Genomic DNA, 27,961 nt, shown 5'->3' with positions numbered 1-27,961 from the left:
ATTACAGAGTATCAAGACCAAAACAAACTGATGCCTTAAGCCCCTAATGGTTTTTTATTTTTCTAATTTTGTAAGCCTTATAAGTTTTATAAGTAGTGGAAGTAGACTTTAAAAGCAGCAACCCTCACATCCCTTTCCCTGTAGCACCCTTAGTTTACACATTCCTTAACCCTGTTACCCCATTCTATGCTCCCCATATCAAACCTACCCCTGAATTCAGTGGCAATGTTTAGTCTTTTGTCAAGGCAAGGCCTAGACTGTTTAGGGAACAGCATATCAGGGCCTGAATAACAAAACGGAGTCAAGAATTAGGTGAATATGTACCCTCTGTGCCCCGAAGAAGATGAAGATAGATGAAGAGAGGGTCTCAAAAAGCCCCCAGCCCCAATTCCCAGGGGGTGGACCCTGGGCGGCCCAGAGCAAAGGCCACAGGGTGGACACATTTGGGATTGGAGGGATGGTATTATAAAATGTAACATCTCTGGCACAGCAGGAGCGCGTCGTAACATCTATTGCCTTGGCACAATAAACCCTTTCCTTATCTCACCCCTAATTAACTGCTCTGGAGATTTTTTTTAGTACCAACATCTCCACGGCATCAAAACTCCTCAGTTAACTCTCTTTCTCCTCAAAAAAAGAACAAAAAAAACCCCAAATCCCAAACTTTTAAAAAAAAAAAATCTATGCATTTTTAAAATATTCAAATAGATAAAACCATTCAACATTTCTATGTTCTGAATAAAAAAAACATACGGATAATCTTGTTGACAGCACTAAAAACAAGTTAAGTATTCTTGCTGCTTTCTTGTCATAAAAAAGTTCTTGGCTCTGCCTAGTGACTTGTGTAAGAATACATTATTTATTTTAGCAAAATTAAATACCTAAGAATTTGTTCCAGTTCATCTACTTCATCATGAAGAGTGTTAGTTTTATCTGTTTCAGGCCTGCAAAGATATTACACAATTAAATACATATATACAAAAATAATTCTTATAATCTCTTAATGTATTTCATATTACACTGATATAAAGATAAGCAGTTTGAAACATTCCTTGATTAAAATTAAATATATGCTTACTTGAAAATATTAAAATTGTTGGTTTCTTGCTGGGAAGATAGTTAAAATTGAGAGGGTCCCTCAGTTTCCCAAGAACAGAGCTTCTTCTTCCTTAGACTATTCTTAGGCTCTCTCCTTCATACATGTTAAAGATACTGGAATAATAGTTGACATCTCTTCATGTTTCCACTTTCTTGAGAACTACCTGCCCTTCATATGGGTCTTCCATCTTCCCTCTCTCGTGGGGCCATACTGCTGCTTGCAAGCTAAGTGCAACATGCCACTAATTGTAACGAGACCAATACGACACTAACACTGAGCCTCAATTCATCAGACTATAAAAGTCTAAGGAGCTAACACAGAAGCCTTGCTCCGGGCTGCTACTTTAACTCATGTTTTTCTGCATTATCTGGTAGAGTACATACACATCACAAGCATACAGATACACATATGACAATCACGGCAACTCAGGTAGGAGCAGAATATTCCAATAACATCAACTGCCCTTTAGTGACTTAACAACCATTTTTAAAGCATTAATTCACAAGTATATTTAATATTTCTAAAATATTTACAAATAACCCGCTGAAAATGTTTACCCATATCCTCTTTGTGGAAGACATTCCAAAATATCATAACAGAGAGAGAGCTGGTCATCTCGTTCACAGCTATAAATACATTCCAGTGCCGTAATCATAAGCTGGTCTTGATCAGGAATAATTTTTTGCTGACACTAACAAGAAAAGAAAGCACACTCATTTTTATTTTCCATTTGAAATTCAACAGTTTTCTTTTGAATATAAAAAGATGTGTACTCCAAGTAAGTAAATTGTCTCTAGGTGCAATCAGAGTGCCCCTTGCTAAAAACCTGGTGAAGTACGTGCTGAAGTCACAACCTGAAACATAACTTGGATAGTTTCCTGCAGTGCAGACACTTGAAACAACAGTGGTGTGCCATTATACCCTTCTGGAATTTGAAAAGCGAAGAGGGCACAGGGCAGAGGAAGGCAACTGCTGCAAACATTTGTCAGATTTGTTTAATATGCTCAACAGTATCAACACACAAAATAGCTGTGGTTTTGTTCCACTAGTTGATTTTTGTCCATATACTCAGAAAGTTCAGTAGCATGCAAAAATGTGCTTATGTGCTCTGGAAGAATTATTTAAACCACAGAAGCAGCATGAAACACTCATATGGAAGGCAACTTCCACCCTTACTCACTGAACGTTTCCCTCAATCTTAATGGTCCCCATTTTATTCTTCGGATTTCCCGTGGAAGGCGGGATACAGGGGAATTAATTAGCAATTTAATCCTAGTAAAATTCCTCAGGAAAGAAATATTAGTGAGATCATTAAACTCTTTCATATTCACTTTTAAAAAGTGAATATGCCAGGAATTTACTTTGAACAGATTACCAGAAAATTACTTCAAAGAAGAATCCATACAATAACTTCTGTTCTACTAGGTCAAGATCATTTTTAGATTAGTTTGACAGTCTCATCAAGGACAGTTTAGCTGCATTATAATGTATGGTATAAAACCTTTCACTTAATGTGTTCTAAAACATAACAAATCCTGAGTCCAAGAGGAAGAGAAAGATCAGAAAGGTGATCTGATTTAAATGAACTAGCCCTATTTATGAACTTATCTCTTCAGGACAAGAATTTCCAGACAAACCAGTAGAATCATCAGGGCTCTACACTTACAGCAGGTTTTGAATTTTGAAATATCTTCAGAGGTAGAGTCAAGTCTTCCTTTGCCAGTGTTACTAAATATTCTTTAAAAAGTGAATTTGCAAGTCCAGGGGACTGATTTTCACAGCGGTGGAGAAAAGGGATCATCCATTGATAAACATTCTTCACATATTTTTCATCAGAGGACTGGAAAACACAATGAATTACAGAGAGGGGAAAAAAAGGAACAAATTCAGCTTCAGCTTCATTACCCAAAATAAGCAAAAAAAAGCAAAAACCAAACAGAATCTATTTTGATCAATGTAATTGAAACAGTATCTTCACCTATCACAAACAAGAGCTGAAGCCTGACATTCACCACCGCTGCACAGATCACTATACAATGAAGCACTGAAACAACCTTTCTGCTACCCAATGGCATGGGGAAACTGAGCAGTACAGGGAGTAAAGCCCATTCCATGAGGAAAGCCCAGCTGTTTTCCTCCTGCCATTTCAATATGAGTGAAAGATCAGCTTGCAAGCATGTCAGAGTAGCATGACTTTCAGCAAGAACACAAGACAGGAAAACTAATTATGAGCGATTACATAAATCCTAGGAAAAAAATGAAAATCTTGAGTATTTTCCTCTACAAATGCTTCAACTGAATTTCAGAGCCCTATTCAATCTCTAGCTATATTTTAAGCTTTCCAAGAGGTCTTTTTGTATTCTCAAATGCCACGGACAGGCTGACTACAGAACTGAAAAACACATATCTGCTGCAGAGGCAAATATTAAGATTTCTTGACAATATTTAAAGACACCAACACACAGTAAAGGAACGGTAAAAGTGTTAAATTTTTGTTGAATTAAAGACGGAGGTTCATCAGAAAAATGTCAGCCACTAACAGTATCTTTATACATACAGGATTTATGGTAAACCGAGTTACAGGAAACCGAGGTATACTTATTAATTTATTTTGAAACTTACATTCTTCATTAACAGTCTCAGCTTCTCAATGTCTTTCATCTCTAGAAGTTCCTTTAAAGTCAAGGTTCGATCACCATCAGTCTCATAAACTACTGTCTCAAGAGTGATCAGATTGTCACAAAGCACCTGCAGACCAGGAATATTCCTCTCCATGCCAAGACGAACAAGGGACAGAGCACAGTCGACCTGAAAAAATAATAAAAAAACCTCACTGCTGAACAATTTTCGTTTGCCAAAAACCAACATCAATCTGTGCCCCATTTGTGTTTCTTTCCCAGTTGCTTAACAGGCAATTTTAAGTTCATAGAAGCTTTTGTGGACTGTACATTCCTAAATGGTTTGCTCTTTTCAGCTTTATAAAGACCAAATAAAATGCTTAATCTTAGAGAATGATGTCATAAAAGGCTTTTGACCAAAATGCATCCCATGCACATAATTTAGAATATTATACCTTCTGGAGATCATAAACAGAGATACATCACCTCATGTCACTGTATGGAATATGAAGGATTGCTCTAAGACAATTAGGTAACTGACATGCAATGTGACTTTTCTAGCTGATCATGATTTAATAATTTTAATTGTTGCATTTTATGTCACAGAAGATAATTACACCCTTTTTCTCTGGTGACTGAAACTACCTTTATATGAAAGGTTCTGTTTGGATTTCAAAGAATGCAATATTGGCTGTATGTATTCAGCGAGACAGACGTAAGTGTGGAAGAGTAGAATGAAATTTAATTTCTATGTTCACAATTTAATTGATCCTTAGAAGTTGCCATACATACTGATAGGCTGTTAAGATCCCAGGCAACTATAACTGAAGAGCCTTGGAGGACTGAAAACTTGAAGAATGAAAGAACTCACCCATTAAAACTAACTCATAGTGATACTTCCAGTCAATCTCCTTTTCATGCAGCTCAATTGTCTTAAGAAGCACTAAAATACTGTAGCACATCAGTGATGAGCTCTGCTCTTACTTGCAATGCTTATCTTTACCACACAGAGTTTCACATACTTTTAACATACAAAGAAATTCAAGCAAAAATAAGCTGCATAGTAGCCCTACAGACACACAATAGAACTGAGAGGAATCAATCATGACAATACCACATATTGACATATGACAGTGACACATGACACATGACTGCCACATGATATAGTATCACGTGGCAGGTAATAAAATATGTTTCCCAACATCCTGTGCACAACTTCCCCCCCCTTAGTTGTAAACATGAAAATGTAAAGGTAAACATTTTTCATGGATTACAAAAGAGCTACTATCTGCTATGGTAAACTCTGTGAAAGGGAATCTACTGGATTCCTATTCATTCCTATGGATTAATTATTTGGCTAAGTAAACTTTAGAGCAAGCATAAGTACACTGTAAAAAAAAAATACTTCAAAAGTCATAATGAAGATTGAGACACAGTGTATATTACTGAGGGAAAAGTGTCCCATTAATATGCATTAAGAATATTAAGGATTCTGTTGAAGAAGGTTGATCAGCCACCATCATTTCCTCACTGCTATTCTCACCTGCATTGCATATTTTTCAATTTCCTGTGCTCTGCTCAAATACCAATCAGTAACGAGATCCACTGAAAGGTCAGTAGTCCTGTACTTCAGTAATTCAGGTTGCATTTCATACAGAAACTCGCCTTCATCTTGCAAAACTGGTTCAATAATTATCCTTTAAAAAGAAAAAAAGGAAGTATATGTTTAAGTATATATTTGCTTGCATTTTTTTTCCACATCAGTCTATTTTCTAAAACTTCCAAAAAAAAATTATACAATCAACCTACCGCTACACAATAATGAGATTCAAATGCCAGTCACACTGAGTGTTAGTTTTGTCAGAAAAGCAACTGGTAAGAGATTTCAAACAGCAGATAGATCATGAAGGAAAGAATCCTCTCTATTGAAGACACAGGTATGCCCCACCTCTGCTTTCCATCTGTTCCTCACACAGTGAAAGGCAGTTTTGTGATCCATTAATGCTGCTATGATAATGTTATGGCTGACAAGTAATGAGGTGGAAGGAAAAACAGATAACTAAATCAGGATCTCCAACAGTAACCTCCCACTGCTCACATGCACTTGCCAAAGTTACTCATTACAGAGGCACACTGCAGGTAACGCTGGAACATGAAACAGTGCTCAGTCAGTCTCACTAAGAAGGCTGAGAACACAAGTCAGTGAGTACAAAAAATAAGAAGCCAGTCTTACTGGGTATTTCTCACACTTTAAGAATTAGTAAGTAAATTATTTCTCTGAAATGTACATAACTATGGAGAAATATTTTTGCTTTTTATATATTTACCTGCATTCTGCTTTTTCACACCAGTCTTCTTCACGATGCTTCTGCTCATTCCAAGGAAGAATTTTCAATATCCCTTTCCTGTAACTGGTATAACAGAAAAGGGAAGCTTTACATAATTTCATTTATTTTTAATTTTTTATGGCATTCAATTAATAGAATACACAGCATACACAAGTATTTCAGTGAATTCATAAGCGTGTCATTCAATCACAGTATCAATTCAGTTTTACAAGTGTGATTTGCCTCTATATTATCTGTACAAACACATATTCTACCTATACCATTAAAGATCCAATAAAAAACATTAATAAATTGATTTTCTTACTGACTATACTTTTAAAAAAAGGAAAAAAAAAACCACTACACACTTTCAGAATTTTTACAACTTCAAACTAAGTATTCCGACTTCATGTGCTGTCACAGAAGACTGAAATGAATAAAAACCTACAAACTTCACATCTTGAAAAGAAACCATGACTATTGTTCAGATTTTAGCACAAATCCTTGTACTGAAGCAAAAGAAGATATACCCTGCTGTACTGATCTTCTCAATTAAGTTTAATGTGGTTTTCTGACTACAACCTTCCACAGAGAAACATCCTCTAAATATTGAGGTTGATGAAGAAAAAAAAAATCTGCTTAGGATACAGATTAAGAACAGCATGGGCTGTTATTAGAATGATTAGTTATGGCTTGCTACTGTAGGCTAAGTGTTTAAACAGTATAAAACATGAAAAAAACACATCAAGGAATGAAGAACATAAACTAAAGGGAAAGAAAAGAACCTTATAGGTTCTGGTACTTCTAGAAATAAGAAACAAACCATTTACAAAGTAGAGACACTGGAGTTGCAGCATATTGGAGCAATAAACTGTTTTAAGTTTCACACATTTTCTTCTGACCTTGATAATAAACAGCAACAGCAATACTATGTGGACAATGTCTATCTATAAATTAAAAACTGACACAATCTTCTCATCCCTTGAAGAGCAGCACTGTAACTCAGTAGCTTCCAAAGAAACACAATTCCAACCAACAAATCATTTTCACAATACAGCAAGAGTCAAAACAACAACTAAAAATCAGTGACTCCATCTCATTTAGCAACAGCCATTAAACTCACCCAGCAAAGCAAGGCATGCCCACACTAACTGCCCTGCCCAGTACACACAGACATCTCACCCAGAAGGTCGGCTGCTCTTTCTTTCCCTCCTCTATGCATTAACAAATAACACCCCGGGTTTTATCACAGGAATTCCGACCCCCCCAGATGATACATGCTGCAGAAAGCCAGCAGTAAACTAGCAGATTTGCAGGTTATAAAAGTCAAACAAAAGGAGGGGAGAAGACGGAAAACTGCTTATTCCTGTAGCAACACCTGCATTCAACTCCAGTTCAGCTGGACAAAACACTCTACAGTTCTCTTAATAATTAGGTACCATGTAATAACATCACTGAAAAATAATTAATAAAGAAAAGTCCAAATTAACATTTATGGCATATGTACCAGGAATAGTCACTTTCCTCAAGTGACTTTATTCCTGGTAATATGCCATAAATTTATTGAAAGATTCATCTTATTTATTGAAAGATTCATCTTAATTTTGAAAGATTCATCATCCGCCCATGAATTTGGGGGATTAGGGAGGTTGTTAGTTGTTTAAATCTTAGATAACATAATTTACCAATAATTTTAAATATTAATATTTAAAACTGAGTTCATAAACTAAATTAATATGGCCTTATTTCAAATGTCATACATGAGGATGTTATTAGGGAAAGTTCAGTGTGTAGTGAAAAAGTTCTCTTTATCAGTTGAAATGTCAAATACCAAAAAAGCCAAAGTGTCATTAATGCTGTCTTCCAAAATATAAAATCAAGACAGTACAAGCAGCACTTTATGACTCTCAATCAATAATGCTCTCTCTCCTTTTCTGTGTTCTATTTCACAGAAAAGAAAGCAGGACAAAATTTGCCCATGACAATTTCTTTTCTTAGTAAATTTTTCCCATTCACTTCCCAACAGGCTTAAGAAGACATTTCAAGGGGTGGATTGGTTCGTTGGTTGTTTAGGCAGGGGCAGGTCTGTGGAAAGACTGGGGGTAAAACTCAAGAAAAGTAGAAAGTTATAGACGTAGTTATAACAGTACAGAAATTATAGGGGGAAATGCATTTGCTACTCCCTGGATGTGGTCAGCATGCCCAATTTCCCATACACAGAACATGCTAAGGGAACTAAGCGGAGGGTAGAGTGGAGCAGAAACTGTGGCCAGACTCTGTTTAAATCTTTGCAGAGGAAGGAACTCAGCGGTCCTCATTTGCTGATAAGCCACATCACAGCTGAAAACCAAGGGAGATAAAGGAAGATGTCTTGCTTTTGAATCAGCCCTGGCAAAATCACTTTCTTTGGACTGATGCATATCCCCATCCTAAGGTTATCTCAGATTCTACACTGTTACTCGACGCCAAGGTACCTCCATCCCTCACCAAGTAAAATGTATGATTGCAGTCACTCAAGATCAACTTAAACATAAAGAAACAGTGTAAAAGTTAAGAATGGGAAGAAGTTAGGGCTGAACCTGTCTTCTCCCCCATAGGGACACTTATTGGGCAAGAACCATACTCTACATGCACTGAATGAATACCTCAAGCTAACTTTTGTTAGGGAGGGCAGCTTGCCCATATATTGCTTTGAATATGTTTTTGCAGTCAGATACTATCACCAGCAATCCTCAAACCTTAACCTGCCCCAATTTTATTAATAGTGTTATTCCATGAACTGTTAGTGTGAGTCCTTCAAGGATGATGGCAGCTGCTGACAGTGGGTAACACACTTGAATAAAGGTGTGGAGCCCCAGGAGGGGTCTTTTCCTTTGGCCTGTGACCCTGAGCGTGTCAGTAAAACTGCCCTCTGATCTGCAGAACTACTCAGTGAAGAGGCCCTATATGGGACACTGACAGACTGGTCAGGCACAAGGGTCTTGGACAGACTAATCAAACACAAAGGGTTTGAGGAAATCTCCCCTTTTCATGTAACTTTGGTTGGTTGGGGGTTTCTTTTGTTTGTTTTTGTTGTTCTTTTCAGAGGGGTTGGGTGTTTTTTTAAATACTAACACACTTACTAAATGGGGAAAACAAAAGAGAAAAGAGTTTTTATAAAGTAAAGGACAGACAAAGGTTTCATTTCAGAAGCTGCTCCAAATGTCTGCAAAATTGTAGCAGAATTACTATGAAAAATAACATAAAAAGAGGAGATTTTCAGGTAACAACTCTAATTTCACATTACAGATAGCTTTTTATCCCAACATTAGCTCACATACTAATGCCTTAACTATTATTCTGTCTCCAAGATTAGTAATGTACTTTGTTGAAATTATTTGAAGTAATCAAGTCCTACAGGCCCATACTGTGTCTGAGATTATTTTTTTAATAGTAAAACAATAAAATAACAATTTTTTTTTTATAAACAACAGCTCCACTAAGAACATCCTGATAGTACTGGGGAACCTGTAAAACAAATTCAGTCCCTCTCTATCAGTCCCTCTCACTCACGTCTTATTAAGACAACATATTGGTTGAGTCTCCATCCCTGGGGGGTATTAAAAGACATGCAGATGTGGCACTTAGGGACCTGGTTTAGAGGTGAATTTGGCTGTGTTAGGTTTAAATTTGGACTTGATCTTCAGGGTCTTTTCCAACATAAATGATCCCATTATTCTATTAAAGAGAACACAAACTGTGCTCCTACTCCTCTCTTCCAAAATTTGGCTTTTGCAAGTGTCTCTGACACACTGAACTAACTGACAGTGGTGCAACAGGGGAGACACATGACAAGTAAATATGAATCACCTACCCAGCCTGTATGCCCCACTGTTTCCAGAAAATGATCTGCATTTCCCTAAAAGTAGGTATTTTCTTTCCTATCCCTATAAACATAAAAAACACCTGGGTTTGCCCTTAAATTCCAACTGCTTTAAATATTTTTTTAAAAATACTTTACACTTTAGAATCCTTACCAAATAAGAGAAGTCATGAGTTACATAAAGACCCCACTAAAAATATCTTCTCTAACGTCCCAGCCTTATAATAACTCAAATTGCAAGTTTACCACTTAAAAAAATAATTTTTGTTTAATTGAACAATTTAAGTTCCCAGGCTTTGCTCTCTGTGAGAGCTGTTTTGCTTCCCCTTTTCCTTGCACTTCCAAAATCCACCCAGTGATGAAGCAATGTGTAACTATGCCTCTTTCTATCTTACTCGACATGGTACAATTGAAAAAAAAGCTGAAAAGTACAGAGACAAGCAATGTGAATGACAAACAGCAAGAAGTGTATAACATCCCTTCCATAAAAGCCAGAACAGACTGAAAAATCCTAAAAGAAACAATATGCCAAGGCTGATATCAAGTTGACAAGGCATACTGTTTTATGATTTCACTTAAGTAGGAAATAGCATTTCACTGTTCTTACTTCCTATAACAGTGTAAGCTGATGAGACATGGCCTCGTTTACAATAAACAGAAGATCTGTTTTATACAATATGCAGCTCAGCTGTTAACTACTTGCTGCATGGCATAAAAGACAAACCACCATGTCCTTTGGCTCAAAAATAGAATGAATTCCTGGAATAAAAAGTGTCATGGAAGTTTCCTATGTCTAGAAAATATCTAACACAGGATATTTGAGCCATATACTATAAATGTAGTGTTATTTCTCACTTGAAAAACTTCAGGTAAATGTTGCAATGTGCTTACCTGCATCATTTTTTTTTCACTGACAACTGTCGTTGGCCATTTGCCTTCCGGCCAAATCTACTAAGAGCAATCTCATGCTTCAGCACAAGGTTTTGCAGGAATGAAACCTACAGTCATCCAGGCACATCAAACCCAAAAGTGCTAAAAGCATACTTCAAACGGTTTTCATAAAAGCTTTTTAACAGACCTGACTGCAAAATACTAAAGAGGAAAATATTTTTCATTTCATGGCAAAGAATCGTTATGCAGTGCAATCTTGACTGGAAAATGTCTGCGTATCTTTTTTCCCTTCTCACAGCAGAAAAAGTTAAGAGTCAAAATATTTTAAGTCAGGTGTATAGATAAGCCACGGAAAATACTTTTTAAAGTATTTTCTGCTCTGGCTCCATTTGCCATTTTGAAAGTATTTGGGTTCACTACTGGAATAAGTTCAGAGAGGAATTTTATATTTTTAAACTCTCACCAAGAGTCAAGGTGCGCTCAGAAACCGCCTCCTCTAAATGCTTAAAGAAAACACCACACAAAAAAAAAAAACCTACAAAATTTTTCATCCTAGTAGAAACCAGCAATTATGGAAAGACAGTCTAAACAGGCAAGTTTCTCACTGAGCTAAGATCACATATACAAAAAACCCCAGCAGAATCCACGGCACTCAGACCTGACTCCTAATTTCATTCACCTTCTCAACAACACTAAAGAAATATGTAACTCTCTCCTTCCCCCCACAACTACATCCAATTGTCCTTACTTTCTCTCCTCATTCTAAAAAGTTAAGAAAAACTCTTTGTATTTGAAATCAAACACAAGGACTGGAATAAACCAGTCTCAACACAAGCAAGTATGACAGGTCCCTGTACCCAAGTCCTTTATAAAAGTAAAGATTAAAACACTGTATTTATCTCAACATTTATCACAGGTTTGTTCTTAACTAATATTTCTGTTTCAGCACAGATTATTTTTTTCTTCGAATTTCCATTATCAGTAATTTCAGTGACTCATGCAGAAACAGAGAGAAACAAAACTGGAAAAGTAGCTGTCAAAATAGAAGTAAGTCAGTTAAGAAAGATTTTGGGCATCAAAACACTATGCAGTCTGCAAACTCAAAAACATACATGCAGATAAGACAGAGAATAAAGACATACAGACATGAACACATATCTGAAAATAGGCAGACCTCCCATTTTTCTACCACATTTTTGTTTACAACTGTACAGCAAATCCAGCTCAACAGGGGTAAATCAGAACCTCCTCTCATGCCCTGTGCACACGACATTGTTCTAACTGGGCTGAAATGGTGAATTCAGCATGCACAGGTAGCTTGTCATATATGCAATGTACACTGCTACTGCATCCAGAATTCATTCTGTCCTTATGCTACACAGCCTTGCAGGTTTGTTTTAGTCACTGAAATCCCACAGAGGTCAGAGATATGTGCAGGTTAAGTCTGCATTACTATGCAGTCGGCACTCACTCAAGATTCCAGACACGGGGTCAGATCATTGTAGTCACTGAAACAGGTGGCTTTCCTTTCCAACAGAAGGAAGTTCTCATACCAATATGGTTTGCCATACCAAAACTGCACACAAACATAGGGATGCCTTCGGGGCTTTTTTTTTTATTTTTTTCCTGAGCCACTGCTTCTCCCCCACCCTTTATCCTTTTCCCTTTTCTTTTTGACAGTAGAATAAATATGATTGGAGCCCAGTAAATTGGCTGATTATGGAGGTTTTCAACTCTATTTCTTCAAAAAGAGCTGACTTTTCCTGTATTGCTCTTTTCACTCTACTGTTTACACTGGCTTAGCAATTCTTTCCATTCTTTTCTTTATCAAAAGAGGTCCATGCTATTATAGTTTCTGTATCTTACCAACTGCATTTATTGAAACCCGTAGATTATTTCTCTGTCCAAGGACAGGCTTTCAAAAGAGGAAGGTCTAATTCAGTTTTAAGGTCAGATTCCAATTCTCTCCATTACCAATAGCAACTGTGTGGGTTTTTTTTTCTTCAAGCAGTTCTTACAACAGGCCTGTCTCCAAGACTGATCTAGTTGAAAATTATTTTTTTTTCTTTTTAGATCTTTTCCCTTGTAAACTCGTGCACATTGAATGCACAAGGCAATTTGCCCCAATGCATTCATGAAGCAGTATCTTTTTAGTGAAAGGCATTGACATTTTTAAGAGTAGGGCACTTAGGAAGTAGATGAATCTTTTTCTTTTAATTTTTTTTTTAATCATGTCACATTGTCTGAAAAATTGTGTTATGAACAACTAATTCTGCATTTGAAAGTTGTTAAATAAATAAATAAAATAAATATCATTGTTTTAATTTCATTTAGTAACTCCTTTGTCCAAAGCCTGTATCTTCTCAGACAGCAATAAGGAAATCAATGCCACTTTCTGTTGCTCTGCAATTCTTGTGGCTCTAAAACAGTTTTGTTATGTCACAATTATTTCATAACTGAGGATGAAATAAAAGAAACACATCCCATATGTATTATCTCAAACAGCTGCAATATGTATTGCATTGTTCATATTGCATGAAAACATTCTTTTTTATCACTATAGTACCTGAACAGTGAATTAGTTAGTACAATTATAGAACTGATTACAATGCTTCAATATACTATGTGATACAGAAGTGGTGGGCAAAGAGAGAAGTGCTTCATTTTCCAGGTTTATCAATAGGATGTGGCAAATTTATCAAGATTGAAGTACAGCTGCTGCCTAAAACAGAGTGCCAAAAACATCACACATTTTGGGATAACTGATCTGCATAAATCAGTGGAAAAGGTTTCCCACTGCTGCTTTTGGCTGCCACAGTTAACTACCCTTCAGAATTCCTGCTGTGCACACTGCGATGACAGGTCTTTTGAAGCAACTCTGCCACCAGAGGAGAAAGTTATAACTGACTTCACATAAATAAATCAAGCTATGTTTTAATGATGTGGTTAACCTTTAACAGAATTTGGGGAGAGGGAAACTTCGTTTTTTTTCTCCTAAACAACCTAGAACGATAACCTAAACATCAGAAAAGTCAACTAACATACACAACCACAGCTCAGAAGCCCACTACGGGTTTTTAACTTGTGTACAATTAAAACTGTGAAGCAGCAGCTTTCATAAAATCAAAATGGGCTATTTTAAAGACACAGCTGAACTCCAAGTAAGATCAAAGCTATCTGTCACCAGATCATGAAAATACTACTTCAGAACTGTACCTTTATAAAGCATAATAAACGTTCCTGGGAGAAATTTTGTTCTAAACCCTGTAAAAAGGCAACAAACAAATGAGACAATGGCAGCAGTACACTTTCATGAGAAGGCTGGGCAAGGCAAGTCAAACTCCAGCTCATGACTGTGCAGGCAAAAGACTCATACGGTAGATGAAGTCAGGACAAGTCAGGCATTAAGAAGCCAGAAATACACAGAAAATCCTGTTAATGTTCTGTGGATATACAGCACAGGCATAATTCAGCTCACATGCTACAGGAAGGTATGTGAAAGTTGCTACTGGCCTTCTTGAAACCTTCTCCATGCTGAACACACTAAGCTCTCTCAGTTGAATGACAGCTCAGCTCCAGCACAGCAGCTTCTGTGAAACTTTCCCCCTTCCTCCGTGACAGTTTGTGCTGCTCTCCACAGCTCCTTCATGGCTTCAAGTTCTCATTCTCCTCTTCAAAAACTCCCCAAGACTACCATCTATGTACTTTCACAGCTCACTGTCTGCAGCAGCCTCCTGGCTGCAGTGAGCTGTTCCTGCTGTTTTCCCAGATCCCGACATAAGCCATTTGCAGAAGAGTCTCTCTTCCTCCAAACCACTGCTTTAATTTTTAAATGGACAAGAACTTTTCCTGCTCCTCCCATAAGTCAATCCAGACAGGAACACAAGTGTCATCAAAACTTAATCTTTCTCTCAAAATTATTTTTTCTACTTCACAGTAGAAGGTAAGATCTAAGGGGTTTTTTTTTACCAAATACATCCTGAGAATAACATTAACTACACTGATCTCTCCACCTCTGAATTGTTTTTTCTTTTCCTTACTGCAGAGAAAAATGATGTGCATATAAAACTTAAGCCTTCATTATTTTCACTGCAGCATTATACAAATGAATTGAAACAAATACAGAAAAAGAACTGACCATGGGATTAATTCTTTTAACATGAACACTCCTGAACTACACTAAAAACAAAAGCAGTGCTGCTTTAAAAGAAAAAAAAATTAATATAAAAAATGTGGACTATATATTAGTTCTGCAGACATTCAGTCATCAAACCTATTTACATGCACATATGAGGAAGAGAGAAGATGAAACTGTAAAAGTTTTATTGAAACTGCAGTGCCACAGGCAGTAACTAAAAACCTAGTTCAGGAGAAGATATCATTATGGAAAGGCAAAGCTAACAGCTTATGAACTCTTAGTAGTATTTATTCATTCATAGATGAAAGTCAACTGCATGGAAATTTCCAGGTTTTAAAAGCTTCACTAAGTTTTTAGGAGGTATTTCCATTCCCACTCCAGTTCATCAGGCAAATGGAGTTCATCCACAACTCCCCAGTAAAAATTCACTTAATGTCACAACTGAAAACCAGTATTTGAAAAAGTTAAGAAGTAAAAACACAGCAACATATAAAAAGTTACTATCTTAGGGGGAAGACTTTTACTATGGCATAATGTGCAATATAGCAGACTTATGGCTGTTGAGGGAACCATACATTTGAAGTTCCAGACTTCTGTAAGTTGAAAATGTGAGCAGTAACGTTACAACATAGCAGTTAAATGTAGTAAAAAGGATAAGAAATTTAAAAGAAAAGGAAAAATACTCTGGTTATGTATTTACAACACTGGTAAAACAGTATTTTCCTAGATCCCATTTAAAAACCTCAAGGCAATAGTCTTAACTATACATTAAGAACACTGGCTATAGGTATTAAAATAAAGATTAAAAAGAGCTACCATCCTCTTTGACTACCTAAACTTCAACCACCTTCATTCTAGTTGTCTTAACAGATGTAGTCTGCGCATCTGATGGATCTTTAAGAACTATGAATCCTAATGACTTAGAGACACCAGACTCAGGAGTCATCACTATAAAAGCAGATGAGAAATAATATGAAAAGAAACAGGAAAATGTAACAATTCCAATTCTGAAAAAACATATTACTTAGTAACGTCTGTCTGTCACAATACCAATTTGAAGCCAGCAAGAATTTAGAGCCACCAGTGTGTCTTAGTGTTTCAGATTCCTGTTGCAACTTAAGCTTCACTACAGAGTCAGTAAGAAGAGGGATCAAACCTCTGTAAAAAGGACTACAGCCCAACACTTCAACCCTCAGCCACCTTACCTGTGACTTTCATTAACTGATGATTATTCTCCACCAACCATAAAGAAACTGGCACCCTACATCTAATTTTTGGTGTATGAGTCGGCATGATCAGCACTGCCCTCAGCTTTGTCATCTAAGCAGAACTCAGACAGCCAAGGTCTCTGCATTGGGCACTATCCTGGTATTAGAATTATCAAAAATAATGCATACCCTGATGAACCCTAAATGAAATGTCCTCCTAAATTTCTGCTCAGTTTTAGGATACTTTAACTCCCCAGCACACCATCTTAGTACTACAAAATCAGTAACCATCAGACAAAAAAAAAAAATCACCTTCCACCTAATTTACCTATCCTGACAGAAAAAAATGGGCCCCTTATCCTGAGATCTCTATAATTACAAGCTGCATAAGCTAAAGAGAAAGTAAGTGGTAATGTTGCCAAAATTTTTTCTACTAATTATACATTGGGGGTTTTATTTTTGTAATGCTTTTCATTTGTTTAGAAATTTATTCACTGCAGTCAGTACGTACAACTTTTTAATGTTATGCGGGAATGAATAAGTTGTATCATAACCTTGTTGAATCAATTTATGGTAAATTATGTCTACATATTGTCTTCTAATACAAAGAAAACTACATAGCACACTCATTTAAACCAGATTTCATAACAACAATGACATATCTACAAAATGTTAGTAATTCTATTCACTCTAATAATCCCCTTAAAAAACAAATGCTAGAATTAACAGGCCAGTAATGCACTTAAAATGACCAAGAACTCCAATTCTCTTTGATTCACATGGACTCATGGACTTCACTTCACACGAAACAAGAACTGCCAGAAGCTGAAGCTCTCTGAACTGGCGGGGGAGGAGAGACCCATCCCATTCCAAAACCTTTTTAAGGTAGTAAGAAAATTTTACTTTGTACAACATAAGTCTGTTTCATTAATATATTATTCTCATTAATAACTATTTTCATCAGAACATATGTAATTTTATTACATTAATAAATTAATGGTTATGGGAGTGAATTTAGTAATATTATGTGAGTAGTTCTGTAAGAGAGAAACAGTTTTTGAAAATGGTTAGACCACATATACAGTATATTTTTATATTTTTACAAGTATTTGGGATTTGTGTAGATAGGAGTTGATCTTATTCTCATTTTGTAGCTGTCCAAAGATAAACACTTCAGACACACAGTATTGTGTGTTCTGCAATCTTGAAAAAAAAATGTGTGAACCTGCATACACTTGACTCTAGCACTGGAAAGTTCTGTCTGCTACAGGAATAAAGATTCAAACTATATACTTCCATTTTTCAACAGCAGACAAAACTAAGTTCTTAACCCATAACTTCACATCTTTACTACTAAATCACTAGTGAAATGTTTTATTTTAGCTGTCATTTTGCCTCTTGGCACATAAGTCAGTTTTGTAAACAAAGCGTACAACAAAAACAAAATTTAAAAACAAGAACAAACAACTTTTCGGAAAGAAGGGGAACCTATTTATGACCAACAAAATATCATAAACACATTTAAGAAGACCGTTCTTCCCTATGTCTCACATTATAAATCTTATCAAAAGATAAAAAGTGGAATATATTTTACCAATTTCATAAACACTGCAGTAATTTCTCTTCATGGTCCTAACTGTTACTTTAAAGAAAAGGATAAAACAAGTGTTTTCATGCCTTAACTACACATGTTCCTAATACTACCAACACATAAAAAGGGAAGTATCAGATTCATGAAATAAAGACCGCTCTTTCTTTTTAGAAAAGACAAAACTGTTAAGTATTATATGTTAGGAAAGAAGTCAGGGGAGTAACTTGATGAAATGAAAAGCCCTATTCTACATAGAGAATTGACCGAATTGGACTGTTAAGACCTTGAAGTGAAAAACTTAACTATAATGTTGAAAGACTACCAAAAAAAAAAATCTTTTAGCTACTTCAAAAATTTTCCCTCTGAAGTAAGGCTTCAAAGTTGTATTATAAAATATTGAATAACGAAATTTGCCAACTCATTATGAGCACTGAACAGTATGTTTCAAAACTAATTTCATAATTGAAGTGTCTGAAAGAAACACTCTAGAAGCAAAAAATTCTTCTAAATTTCCTAACACTAGCTGTTATTACAAAACTATTAAAGTCCTGTATTACATATGTGAAAATCTATGCAGTTTCAGGTCAGAAAAGTCCATGTTCCTGTTTACATATGTAATGGAGAGAACCTTTAAAATCCCTACCTTCCTGTTAATAATCAGAATAGATCAAAAAGATTCCACAAATGGCACAAAGTAAAGCAAAAAATGAAGACTGGTCAGGTCCACATACACAAAGCTGCTCCCCTTGATTTCAGGTAATAACCAATAGCCAAGTGCCATATCTGGAAACTAATTTACATTTTAACCTAAAAATTGTCTTTCTTTTAGTTAATATCGGTTGATGCATCCTTACCGAGCTTCAGGTAACAACACAGCATATTCATGTGGTGAAGTAGTCTCTGGAAAATTGGAGAGAATTGCCTGTCTGTGTGGAAGTAAAGCTGATCCATGGAAAGTGAACAAGATTTCCAGGGCTCTGACATTGCTTTCCTAAAGAACAAAACAGTAACTTGCCTAAGATTGATTTAGACTAAAAATGAGCAAGAAATGTAAACTTAGGTCATACAACAAAGATTTCATTTTTAAATTTTCTTTAGCAACAAAGAAAATAAGCTCAGGATCACAGCATTCATTTATTTAAAGTCACCCCCACCTCCTAAATTACCACTGAAATTCAGCTCTGTTCAAAGGAAGGGGGGAAAATACTTAAGTGCAAACAGCAATACCAAAATAACATTATATTCTAGCAAAATAAATATATTAATAATTAATAGAACTATACTAATAATATAACAACCAATAAATAGCATAATATAACAAAAATATATTAATAATATTAATACCCGAGCATAAGTTCTTGCTGAAAGTACAATATTCTGATTTCTGAACTTCTTGAAGAATTCTCCATCATAATGCTGCTCAGCTGCATGAGGCCCTCCAAGGATTTCCTAAAAAAAAAAAAAAAAAGGAGCAAGACCGCTTTTTATGCACAATTTACAAAAAAAAGAATACACATTTCTTTATCTTAGGATGAGTAAGTATGAGACATATGCTGAAAAGCATGCTGTTTTTTGTTTTAGTATGAAAAAAACAGATGCATTTTTGCTTGATAAGCTAAGACAACTCTGCCTTATTTTAATTAGAGCTTAGTACTAGTTGCAAAGAGATGCAGTAAAAGTCCTATGTGAGGGTGCGCAGTGCCAACTGCAAAGTTAAAATATAAAAACTTAGCAAAATACTGTTTGACAATCCAAAAACTTTCATTTTGGTAAGCTCATGGAAGAAAAAGATTTGTTAGAGAATCTGAATAAAATATGCCAATTCAACTGAGTAGGAAATCATAGTAATCCTGCATGAACTCCACATCCCATGTTGTTGCATGACCGAATTCCCTGCAGACACAGGATGTTCAAAGCAGGCTTCTTCCCAACTACACCACTCAAGACTAGAAGCCAGCCATTTGAAACAGTAAAGCAGGAGAAACAGTAGCTTGAACAGAAAACATCTTACTTTTCTCCGGTGACAAAACTATAGCATTTCAAGAAGACCATAAACATTAATACTGCAATATGTAACAAAAAAGATACGGTGATGTGATGAAAAAGTTATAGGAATACCCACAGATTGAGAACTCAAGAGAACTCACCTCATAGGTTTCAAGGCGATCAAGGTAAGTTAACAGCTTGAGTCTGCTACGGCAGAGTTCCTTCTGCTCCAGTGTTAGCCTGTGTTCAAAACAGCAATTTTCATGTTTGCAATTAATACTGTACATCATGTGCACATGAAGACCCAGGTTACACACTTAATTTCATGATATATTCTAGTGCACAAAGTAATTAAAGTAAACCAAGAACTTTGACACAATATAATGCCCATTAAAATTTAAACCACTTTCCTATTAGGAAGAACATGTATGAGAGTAATTACGTTCTTGCAACTGTGCAGTTATTATAAACCTGTAACTGAATAAAACATAGCCTAACATTTCATTTACTTTGAGAAGTTTACTGATAATAGCAGTTCTTGACGCTTCTTGGCCTCTTTTTCCTTTCTAGTATCCATTTCTTCATCTGGTGACAAAAAGTCTTCATAGGGAACTTCAATGTCCACCTCCCCCGGTAAGATAAACCTGGAAGACAAAACCAACAATCCAACCGGTGATGATGATGAAAAGAAAAAAAACCAACAAAAATATATGATGAACTAATTTTGGAGAGACATACTAACACAGCTTTACATTTATGACTAGACTAAAAATCTACACTTTTAAAGAAAAATACTGAGTTTTGGTGTTGTAAACAAGCAGGCACTCATCGCAAGCCAACAAAAGGCATCACCTCTTGTTTCCACCCCCTCCCTAAACCAAACCAAAACCGAACTTGATAAAAGTTTATAAATTCCACAGGTAGCAGTGGGATTGGTAGCAGATGTACAGTAAAAAATGGTAATAGATGACTTCATAAAGAAAGAACAGCCTCCTCTATTTCTACCAAAAAGAACAAAATATTGTAGAGAATTGTCTCCGCTGTCTTGCTTCTGCTTGATCATTACAACAATTAAGACATACAACAAAAAGCATTGATAGGGTTAGTTGCAGCTTCCAGAAGTAGCAAGAGAAACAGATTCTCATAGAAAAACAGTGATATCATTAAGTTCTCTAGGATGAAGAAGTTATAGGACAACCAGAGAAGAGAGAAAACACAGTACAAAATAAATAGTGATTTCCCTTTTTATATTTTACATACACACATTTACATTTAACATTACATTTTATGTACATACAAAGACAAAGTAAGAATAGGTACCTTGTGGACACCTTTAGAATAGCCTGATTCAAAGCATTACCTTTCTTTACGTCCTGCAAAAGCTTCTTAGCATTTTCACTAGCGGTTGATTAAAAAAATTTAGCAAATTACTAGAAATTACTTTATACACTATTCTTTAAAATGAAAAAATTAAAAAAAATACTCTTCTCAAACCTGCCACCATCTTCTCCTTTCCCTATGGCCACAAGAGCCTCCAAGTCTGTGCCTTTCAAGCCATACTGAAGCAGCTTCTTAGCAGCATCTACATTCTCTGGAACTCTTTCCAAGCACTCATGAAGAACCCATGCACGTTTCTTAATTTTGCTCTATCCAAGAACAAGAATAAAGACATAATGTTATATAGTTCATTTCAAAGCAACAAAACCAGAGATGTTAAAGTCTTCTGATCTATTTCTTCCACTTAAGAAAATGAAAAGTTCATCTGATGACTGACAATGTAAGCCAACAAGAGAGATGGGAACGCAAAAAATATAATTCCCTCAGAGTGCATGTGACAGAAAAGGGCACAGACATACCAAATTATTTAGCAGAACTTTCAGAACAACTGAAACAGAAGTTATTATTTGTACTTCCTAATTAACATCATGCCTGCTTAAAATAAATAAAATGTGATGGTTTGGAGGTAAAATGCAGTTTTCATAAACCAAGTGTATTCCACAATAGCACTAGATATTTTCAATATCATGCCAATAGAATTCTATGACAGAAAAGACACCAGCCTTACAAAATACATTGCCCTTATCTAATGATCTCCAGTAGACATTACAGACCACACAAAAAACAACTACTTGTAAAAATCTTATCTTGACATTCAATTAATATCTGACTTGAAAAAACAAAAATGAGATTATATATCTCTTGTTCTTTTGGAATTCTTTTTCCTATAGCACCATTAGGTTGTGCGACTTTGACACCACTTGTCTGCTGAGTTAGAAGTCTTCCTTCCAAGACAAAAAACCCCCATGTTGGATTCTACTGAAAAGCTCCAGTTACAGGTAGCAGAGTTCACTGTAAATTTTATTAATCAGACTTTGCTATATAGCTACTGATACCAACTTCACCTTCCCAAATCATTCTCTAAAATATTTAGAAGTTATTTAAGCGCTTTATATTTCCAATTATTATTTGTCATTTGCCAGGCAGCAATCTACTGCTGCATGTGGGGGAAGAGATCACACTAGAGAAAGTATACTGCTACGAATGGAAGTTAGAAGATATTCCAAAAGACAGACTTTCAAGGTTTCCAGATCAGGTCTTCAGTTAAATTAACATGATTGCTCTCTTTCACATGATATGAGGTGGAATTTGCAGGACAGTTCTCCAAACTGCCACCAATTTACACTGCATAAATTAGAACACAACTGAGAATTCAATTGCTGTGAAGATAACACAGTCACTCTGATAAGAAAGCCTAGAAGTCATAAACAACAAACCCACCAAGTAGTCTTGAATTGAAGCAACATTAACAGCCGACTTCCTCCACTGTCTTTGGTACACAAGATCAGAATCAAGGCCATATGTTTGAGCTAAAGACAAAGCTTCCCCATATTCTTCATTATCGATCTAAAAAGCAAACACATGAAAATGAAAGTCATCTGATTTCCATATTAAACAATCAGTTAATTCCCTATGTTGAAACAAGCAGAGGGATAATTACTGTGGGCATGCTTAAGCAGGTAGGAAATAGACTGGTACAGGATACAGATAAGTAAGACTCAAATCTGATGGACACTGCTAGAAAATCAGAGATTTTCCCTCAAAAAGAAGGACGAAGTTATTTGGGTATCAGTATGACATCAGCACTCCCTGGAAACTTTAACAACTGTAGAGTGGGCTGGTTTACCATGAGAACAACTGAAATGGCCTTGACAAAGCAGTCTCCACAACAGCCATAAAAATTAAGAAATATCTCTTCAGTAAGAGTGAGTCACAGCCCTAACTTGTACTTATGCCTGAAAAAAAATGCAAAACATTCACATCAGAGTGAAAGTTAACCCGTTCCCGGGCCAGTAACAAGCTAAACTGATTTCATTCAATACATTTGCCAGGTTTTTCACTATTTGTAAACACTGACAGGAGTACAGCTCCAAGTCTGGCCAAGCCAATAATGCATAGTGTCTCTTAGTGACTTCCAAACATTGTCTAATTTCAATTATTATAATGCTAGTTTTAAACAATGATCCCTTTGATTAGGTGACACAGTATACTGTCAATTAAGAGACTCTTAGAAACATTCTGTTAATATAGCAGGAAATAAAAGAAAAGTAAAAAGGTCTTTCTAAATAAAGCTGATTAAGAGAGATAGGACCTTTCCTGCTATACTTACTTTTCTCTGGTACAGTTCCTCTGGAGTCGTGGATCTCAAACTGACAAGACGGAAATTCTTTGTAATAGTACGTGGTCGTTTACGTGGAGGAGCAAATCGTTCCATTTCTGTCACAAAGTACAGGCCTTGCTTCAGGTAGCTGAAGTATCTGTCCTTAGCAGAAGTTTCATCATCTGAGTCAGAGTCATCTTCTCCCTCATCTTCATCACCAGGCCTGCTCTCCAAGCGTAATCTTTTTGGAACAAGTTTTATCTCACACTGCACAGAAAATATGAACGAGAAGCATCCACCTAGTACACCTGAAGTAGTTTGGTGAGGACTGAATACATCTCCACTTCCAATACTCCAAATGTCAGAATGAACATCCTCCTTCCCCTTCTCCTTTACACCCTTTATATATCAGTTTGCTTAACATGCTCCACAAACCTTGACTGCATCTGGCTCCTGGATCTGAGGCTCCATCCCTTACCTAATGAAGTAGAAAAGCCTTTATAATAACCTGCTATTACCCTAAATGTCCTGCACCACCCCAGAGAGGACAGAACTATGGAGACATCTTTGTACACTGTTCTATAGATTGATGCAGCACTCAGGAATATTTTCAACTTCCAGCTATTCAAAGCAAGGTCTTCTGTTCCGTGTAATCTCAGACTACATATTTGGGTTGCAATATGCTAGTCACTGGCAGTATATTATCTTCAGAATAATACACCTTTCCAAAAACATACACACAAGCTTTGGTATGTACTGAGATATTCTGATTCCAATATTATTTAAAATTTTTCTTTAAGATGTTTAATACCTATTTCAGTGTAAGCTTTAGAAAAGAGTAATTTTCTTAGTTTCGAAGAAAATTTATTTTATTAACTTTACTATATTCTACTCCTTCCTGGAATCCTACTAAAGATAAACAAAAAAAGTATCGTTTAATGGCTCCATCTTAATTTCTCTTAAATATACTCCCTCTGTAAGAGGCATGTCTTTCAAAATGGAAGAGGAATGTTTGCGGTGTTCTTCAAATACACTAACAAAGCAGCGAAAACTGTCAACACAAACTGCCTCCTGCTGCAAGATTTCTCTCATTGCAACTCAACCTTCTAAGATTTTTGCCTCTATTCTCCAGAAGTTATTTGACAATCAAGTTTTTATCACAGCAGTTAAGTTGCAGCAAGTTCAGAATTTCCCTACAATGCCTATCTAGAGATAAGGAAAAAGAACCACTTGTTCTTTACTTATAACAACTTCTTTTTATAACCACAGCCCCTCTTAGAATTACCTACAAAAAAGTAAACTATTGTACTGCATTCCAAAAAGGTATCTGCTTGTGCACATTCCTCACCTCCAGACTGAGAAATCCTCCATCATGAGCTGAAGTGACCTGAGGAGAACTCTCAAACCATTCACATGACTTTCCCAGTAAGTTTCTCAACGTCTTGACTGATGACACAGTCAATGCACCAGAGCATCGAGCCAAGATGACAGAATTATCTGCCCACCAATTTACATCTATCAGTGGGTAATAGGATTCTTTATCTAAAACAAATAAGAATGCACCATAGAAAGAAAGATCACTTTAAACTCCAGTTAAGAACAGAAAAGACTTTCATTACTAAGAGATATGGTCTAATTTAATAGACATTTACTATTATATGTACAACCTTGATTCACTAAGTTTGTATTTTATATCAACTACATTTTACTAAATCAGTTCTGTGTTAAATAAAGCTGCTGAGAAGAAAAAAAAAATCACTTAAAGATGTAATATATATAATTTATTTAGAAAAAGAATTCACAGTAATCTGATTTACTTGTACAAAATACGACAAATTTTAGATATTTGATAAAGACCTACTTCAATACCTATCAGGCCATCCTTGACCTGTCAACAAACCTAATACTAATGAAAATCAGAAAAGGCTACACTGCTTTTGAGGACAAGTGACAACTATGAACAAGGCTCCTAAACAGCCTACAAGATGAAGTTGTTAGGAAGATTAAACTAACAAACCAAATAAACAAAAAAGTCTAGAAGATGGAAACTGTGGCATCTGCAAAACTTGATTGTGGTAACTGGATGTTGGGACAAAACATTCATCAGAGAGTTGGCTCAATTTGTTCACTACATGTCACTTCCCACTTCTCAGATGAAAACAATATTTTGCCAAGCAGCACTGAGAAGCAGGTCAGCTTCCCACTTTTCTACTTGTGCTTAGTCAGCAGCCTACCCAAAAAGGTCAGATGAATTAACCCGAAGACAGAATCACCAAGAAAAATAGTACAAAGAAACAGGGATCTTTTAATAATATAGATGTATACAAGCAGTAGCAAATGGATCATGGAATTGCTACTGATCTCTGCACTCTTGGAACAGCCATGCAATAACCAGCTGCTAAATGGCAGCACGCAGTGGCCTGAATTTTTGGAAAACAATGGACTGACATGAGGCAAATCCAGTCAGAGGAAACAAAGCCCTCTGTTTTAGAATTTTAAGCCAGTATCTTTAAATTACATTACCTTCCAAGATTTATTAGACATTCACAGAAAGAAAAAATGAAATCCTGTACTAACTGAAACATCATCATAGTTATGGCTACAAAAGCATTCCTAAGACAGAACTTAAAAAACCCCTATTGTAACACTCATTTAGCTATGCCATACCACAAATTCAGATCATACATACAATTTTAGCAACCATTCTGACTGAGATTTAACTAAGCCATTTCAGGTCTTTGTATATTTGTATTACTATTTTTATCTACACAATGGTATAAAATAATGATCTAACTGTACTGCATACCTTTTATTTTCTTTCTTTTTTCACTAGAGAGTTTCCAGTCTGGGTTGAGCTCATCATACCCTGGCTAAAAAAAAAAAAAATGTGAGAAAAAAAAGGATTATATGCAAGTAAGTCTTTGTAATACAGAATCTGTTTTTTTACACTATTGCAGACACACTCATTTTTCAATAAAAATGCTCCATATAAATTCAAACTCTTCCTGAACATAAACATGCAGCTCCTGTAGCATCATTGTACATTTCTCCAGACAATTAAAAAAAAAGAAAAAAAAAAAAAAACAAGCCAAAATAGACTTCTGGATTCCTAAAACACCATATTAGAAAACAAGAGTGCCACAAGACCTAGTCTGGTCAGCATTAAACAAAAATAATACCCTAAAGATTTCTGAAATAAGGGCTCTCCAGCAATGGAAAGCCAAGTGTTTGCTTTTCCTGTCTATACATAGGACTGCAGGCATACAAAAGTATCTCCAAAACAGTCCTCCTGTTTGCTCTGGGTAGTGGTCCTGTGTACCAGTCCAGAACAGTACGGCAAGTATTTTCTCTGGTTATTTTCTTAATTATAAAGCCCCTTTCAAGACTACTGCAAGAAGAGAAGCAGCATTACTTAATGATGTGCTGCAATGTTTAGAATTATGTTGCAGTGTTGTTGTTTTAACTTTGTTTAGTTAAAACAACATGAGAACACATGGGAACTACACCAATAGAGATGACAGAAATCCTACCCCTAAGTGCGACACAGTGGAAATATGGGTACATTATACAGCTTAGACAACCAAAGTAGGCTTGGGTCAAGCAGAAAGTGGGTTTTGGACTTAATTTTTCAGAAGAAAGAATAGAGTACTAATTGAAAGTAAAGATGAGTCCACTCTAGAACTAATTTCACAAATATGTTTGAGTGACGATTACATAGGAATCACACATATTATGAAAATATACATTATATTTGCGCACCAGTTTCACCTACAAAAATAATTCTGAGAACAGTTACTGAATATCCTTTATATCATCCTCACTGAATTAAAGTCCCAAGTACTCCTTCAGAATACATATTCTTTATTGCTAAAAAATACAACAACTCACTGAGTATCCTTGAGCAAATCTGTCTGAAGTGTACATTGAAAACAGAGACAGATGGATATGCATATATACACACACAACACTTTTCCCAGTACTACAGCAGAAATTTTTTGAGAGGTTTTTTTTCCTTATGTTGATGTTTTTCTAAAATACTTTTCTAAATAAGCTTGAAATTACATTTCGATCTCATTTCATTACCCTACTTGGAACTGATGTTGGTTCATGTCTTGTAGGTTTAGAACATAACACACAGTACTCAAAGTGAAAAGCCTTTCAGTGGCTTGGGGAATCCCTTGTGCTCTGCAGGTGCATGTTCAAATCCCACTCTCTGCAACAAGGAAAATCTTGGCATGGGCAAAATTTTGTGCCCTGGCAGCCAGGAGGGCCAACCGTGTCCTGGGGGCATCAAGCAAAGCATCATGAGCTTGTCAAGGGAGGGGATTGTCCTGCTCTGCTCTGCATTGGGGTAGCCTCACCTGGAATATTTTGTGCAGTTTTGGGCACCACAATAGAAGACAAGACACTAAGCTCTTAAAGAGTATCCAAAGGAAGGCAATGGAGATGGTGAAGGGCCTTGAGGAGAAGCCATATGAGGAGTGGCTGAGGTCACTTGGTCTGTTCAGCCTGGAGGAAACTGAGGGGAGACATCGCAGTCTGCAACTTCCTCGTGAGGGGAAGAGGGAAGGCAGACACTGATC

At 36.1% G+C, this 27,961-nt stretch overlaps 1 protein-coding gene across 2 annotated transcripts in view; it reads right to left on the bottom strand.

The window, feature by feature from the left end:
- NBAS (NBAS subunit of NRZ tethering complex) overlaps positions 1 to 27,961 on the bottom strand; it is a 167,042-nt gene that overhangs the window by 118,880 nt on the left and 20,201 nt on the right. For both annotated transcript variants that reach the window (XM_051778244.1, XM_051778245.1), the window contains exons 13-27: positions 26,185 to 26,248; positions 24,727 to 24,920; positions 23,388 to 23,645; positions 22,499 to 22,624; positions 21,215 to 21,366; positions 20,230 to 20,364; positions 19,882 to 19,960; positions 19,079 to 19,183; positions 18,589 to 18,725; positions 6,045 to 6,128; positions 5,261 to 5,414; positions 3,722 to 3,907; positions 2,766 to 2,939; positions 1,657 to 1,790; positions 882 to 944 (exon numbers count right to left, since the gene is read on the bottom strand). In XM_051778244.1, the coding sequence (XP_051634204.1) occupies positions 882 to 944; positions 1,657 to 1,790; positions 2,766 to 2,939; positions 3,722 to 3,907; positions 5,261 to 5,414; positions 6,045 to 6,128; positions 18,589 to 18,725; positions 19,079 to 19,183; positions 19,882 to 19,960; positions 20,230 to 20,364; positions 21,215 to 21,366; positions 22,499 to 22,624; positions 23,388 to 23,645; positions 24,727 to 24,920; positions 26,185 to 26,248 (2,045 nt within the window). The remainder of the gene's footprint in view (positions 1 to 881; positions 945 to 1,656; positions 1,791 to 2,765; positions 2,940 to 3,721; positions 3,908 to 5,260; positions 5,415 to 6,044; positions 6,129 to 18,588; positions 18,726 to 19,078; positions 19,184 to 19,881; positions 19,961 to 20,229; positions 20,365 to 21,214; positions 21,367 to 22,498; positions 22,625 to 23,387; positions 23,646 to 24,726; positions 24,921 to 26,184; positions 26,249 to 27,961) is intronic.

The sequence above is a fragment of the Manacus candei genome, unplaced genomic scaffold (assembly GCF_025592945.1).
Source record: "Manacus candei isolate 608988 ecotype Guabito, Panama unplaced genomic scaffold, ASM2559294v1 h1tg000011l, whole genome shotgun sequence".
NCBI lineage: Eukaryota > Metazoa > Chordata > Aves > Passeriformes > Pipridae > Manacus > Manacus candei.
Note: the sequence above shows the minus strand (reverse complement) of the source record. Positions and strands in the feature narration are given on the sequence as shown.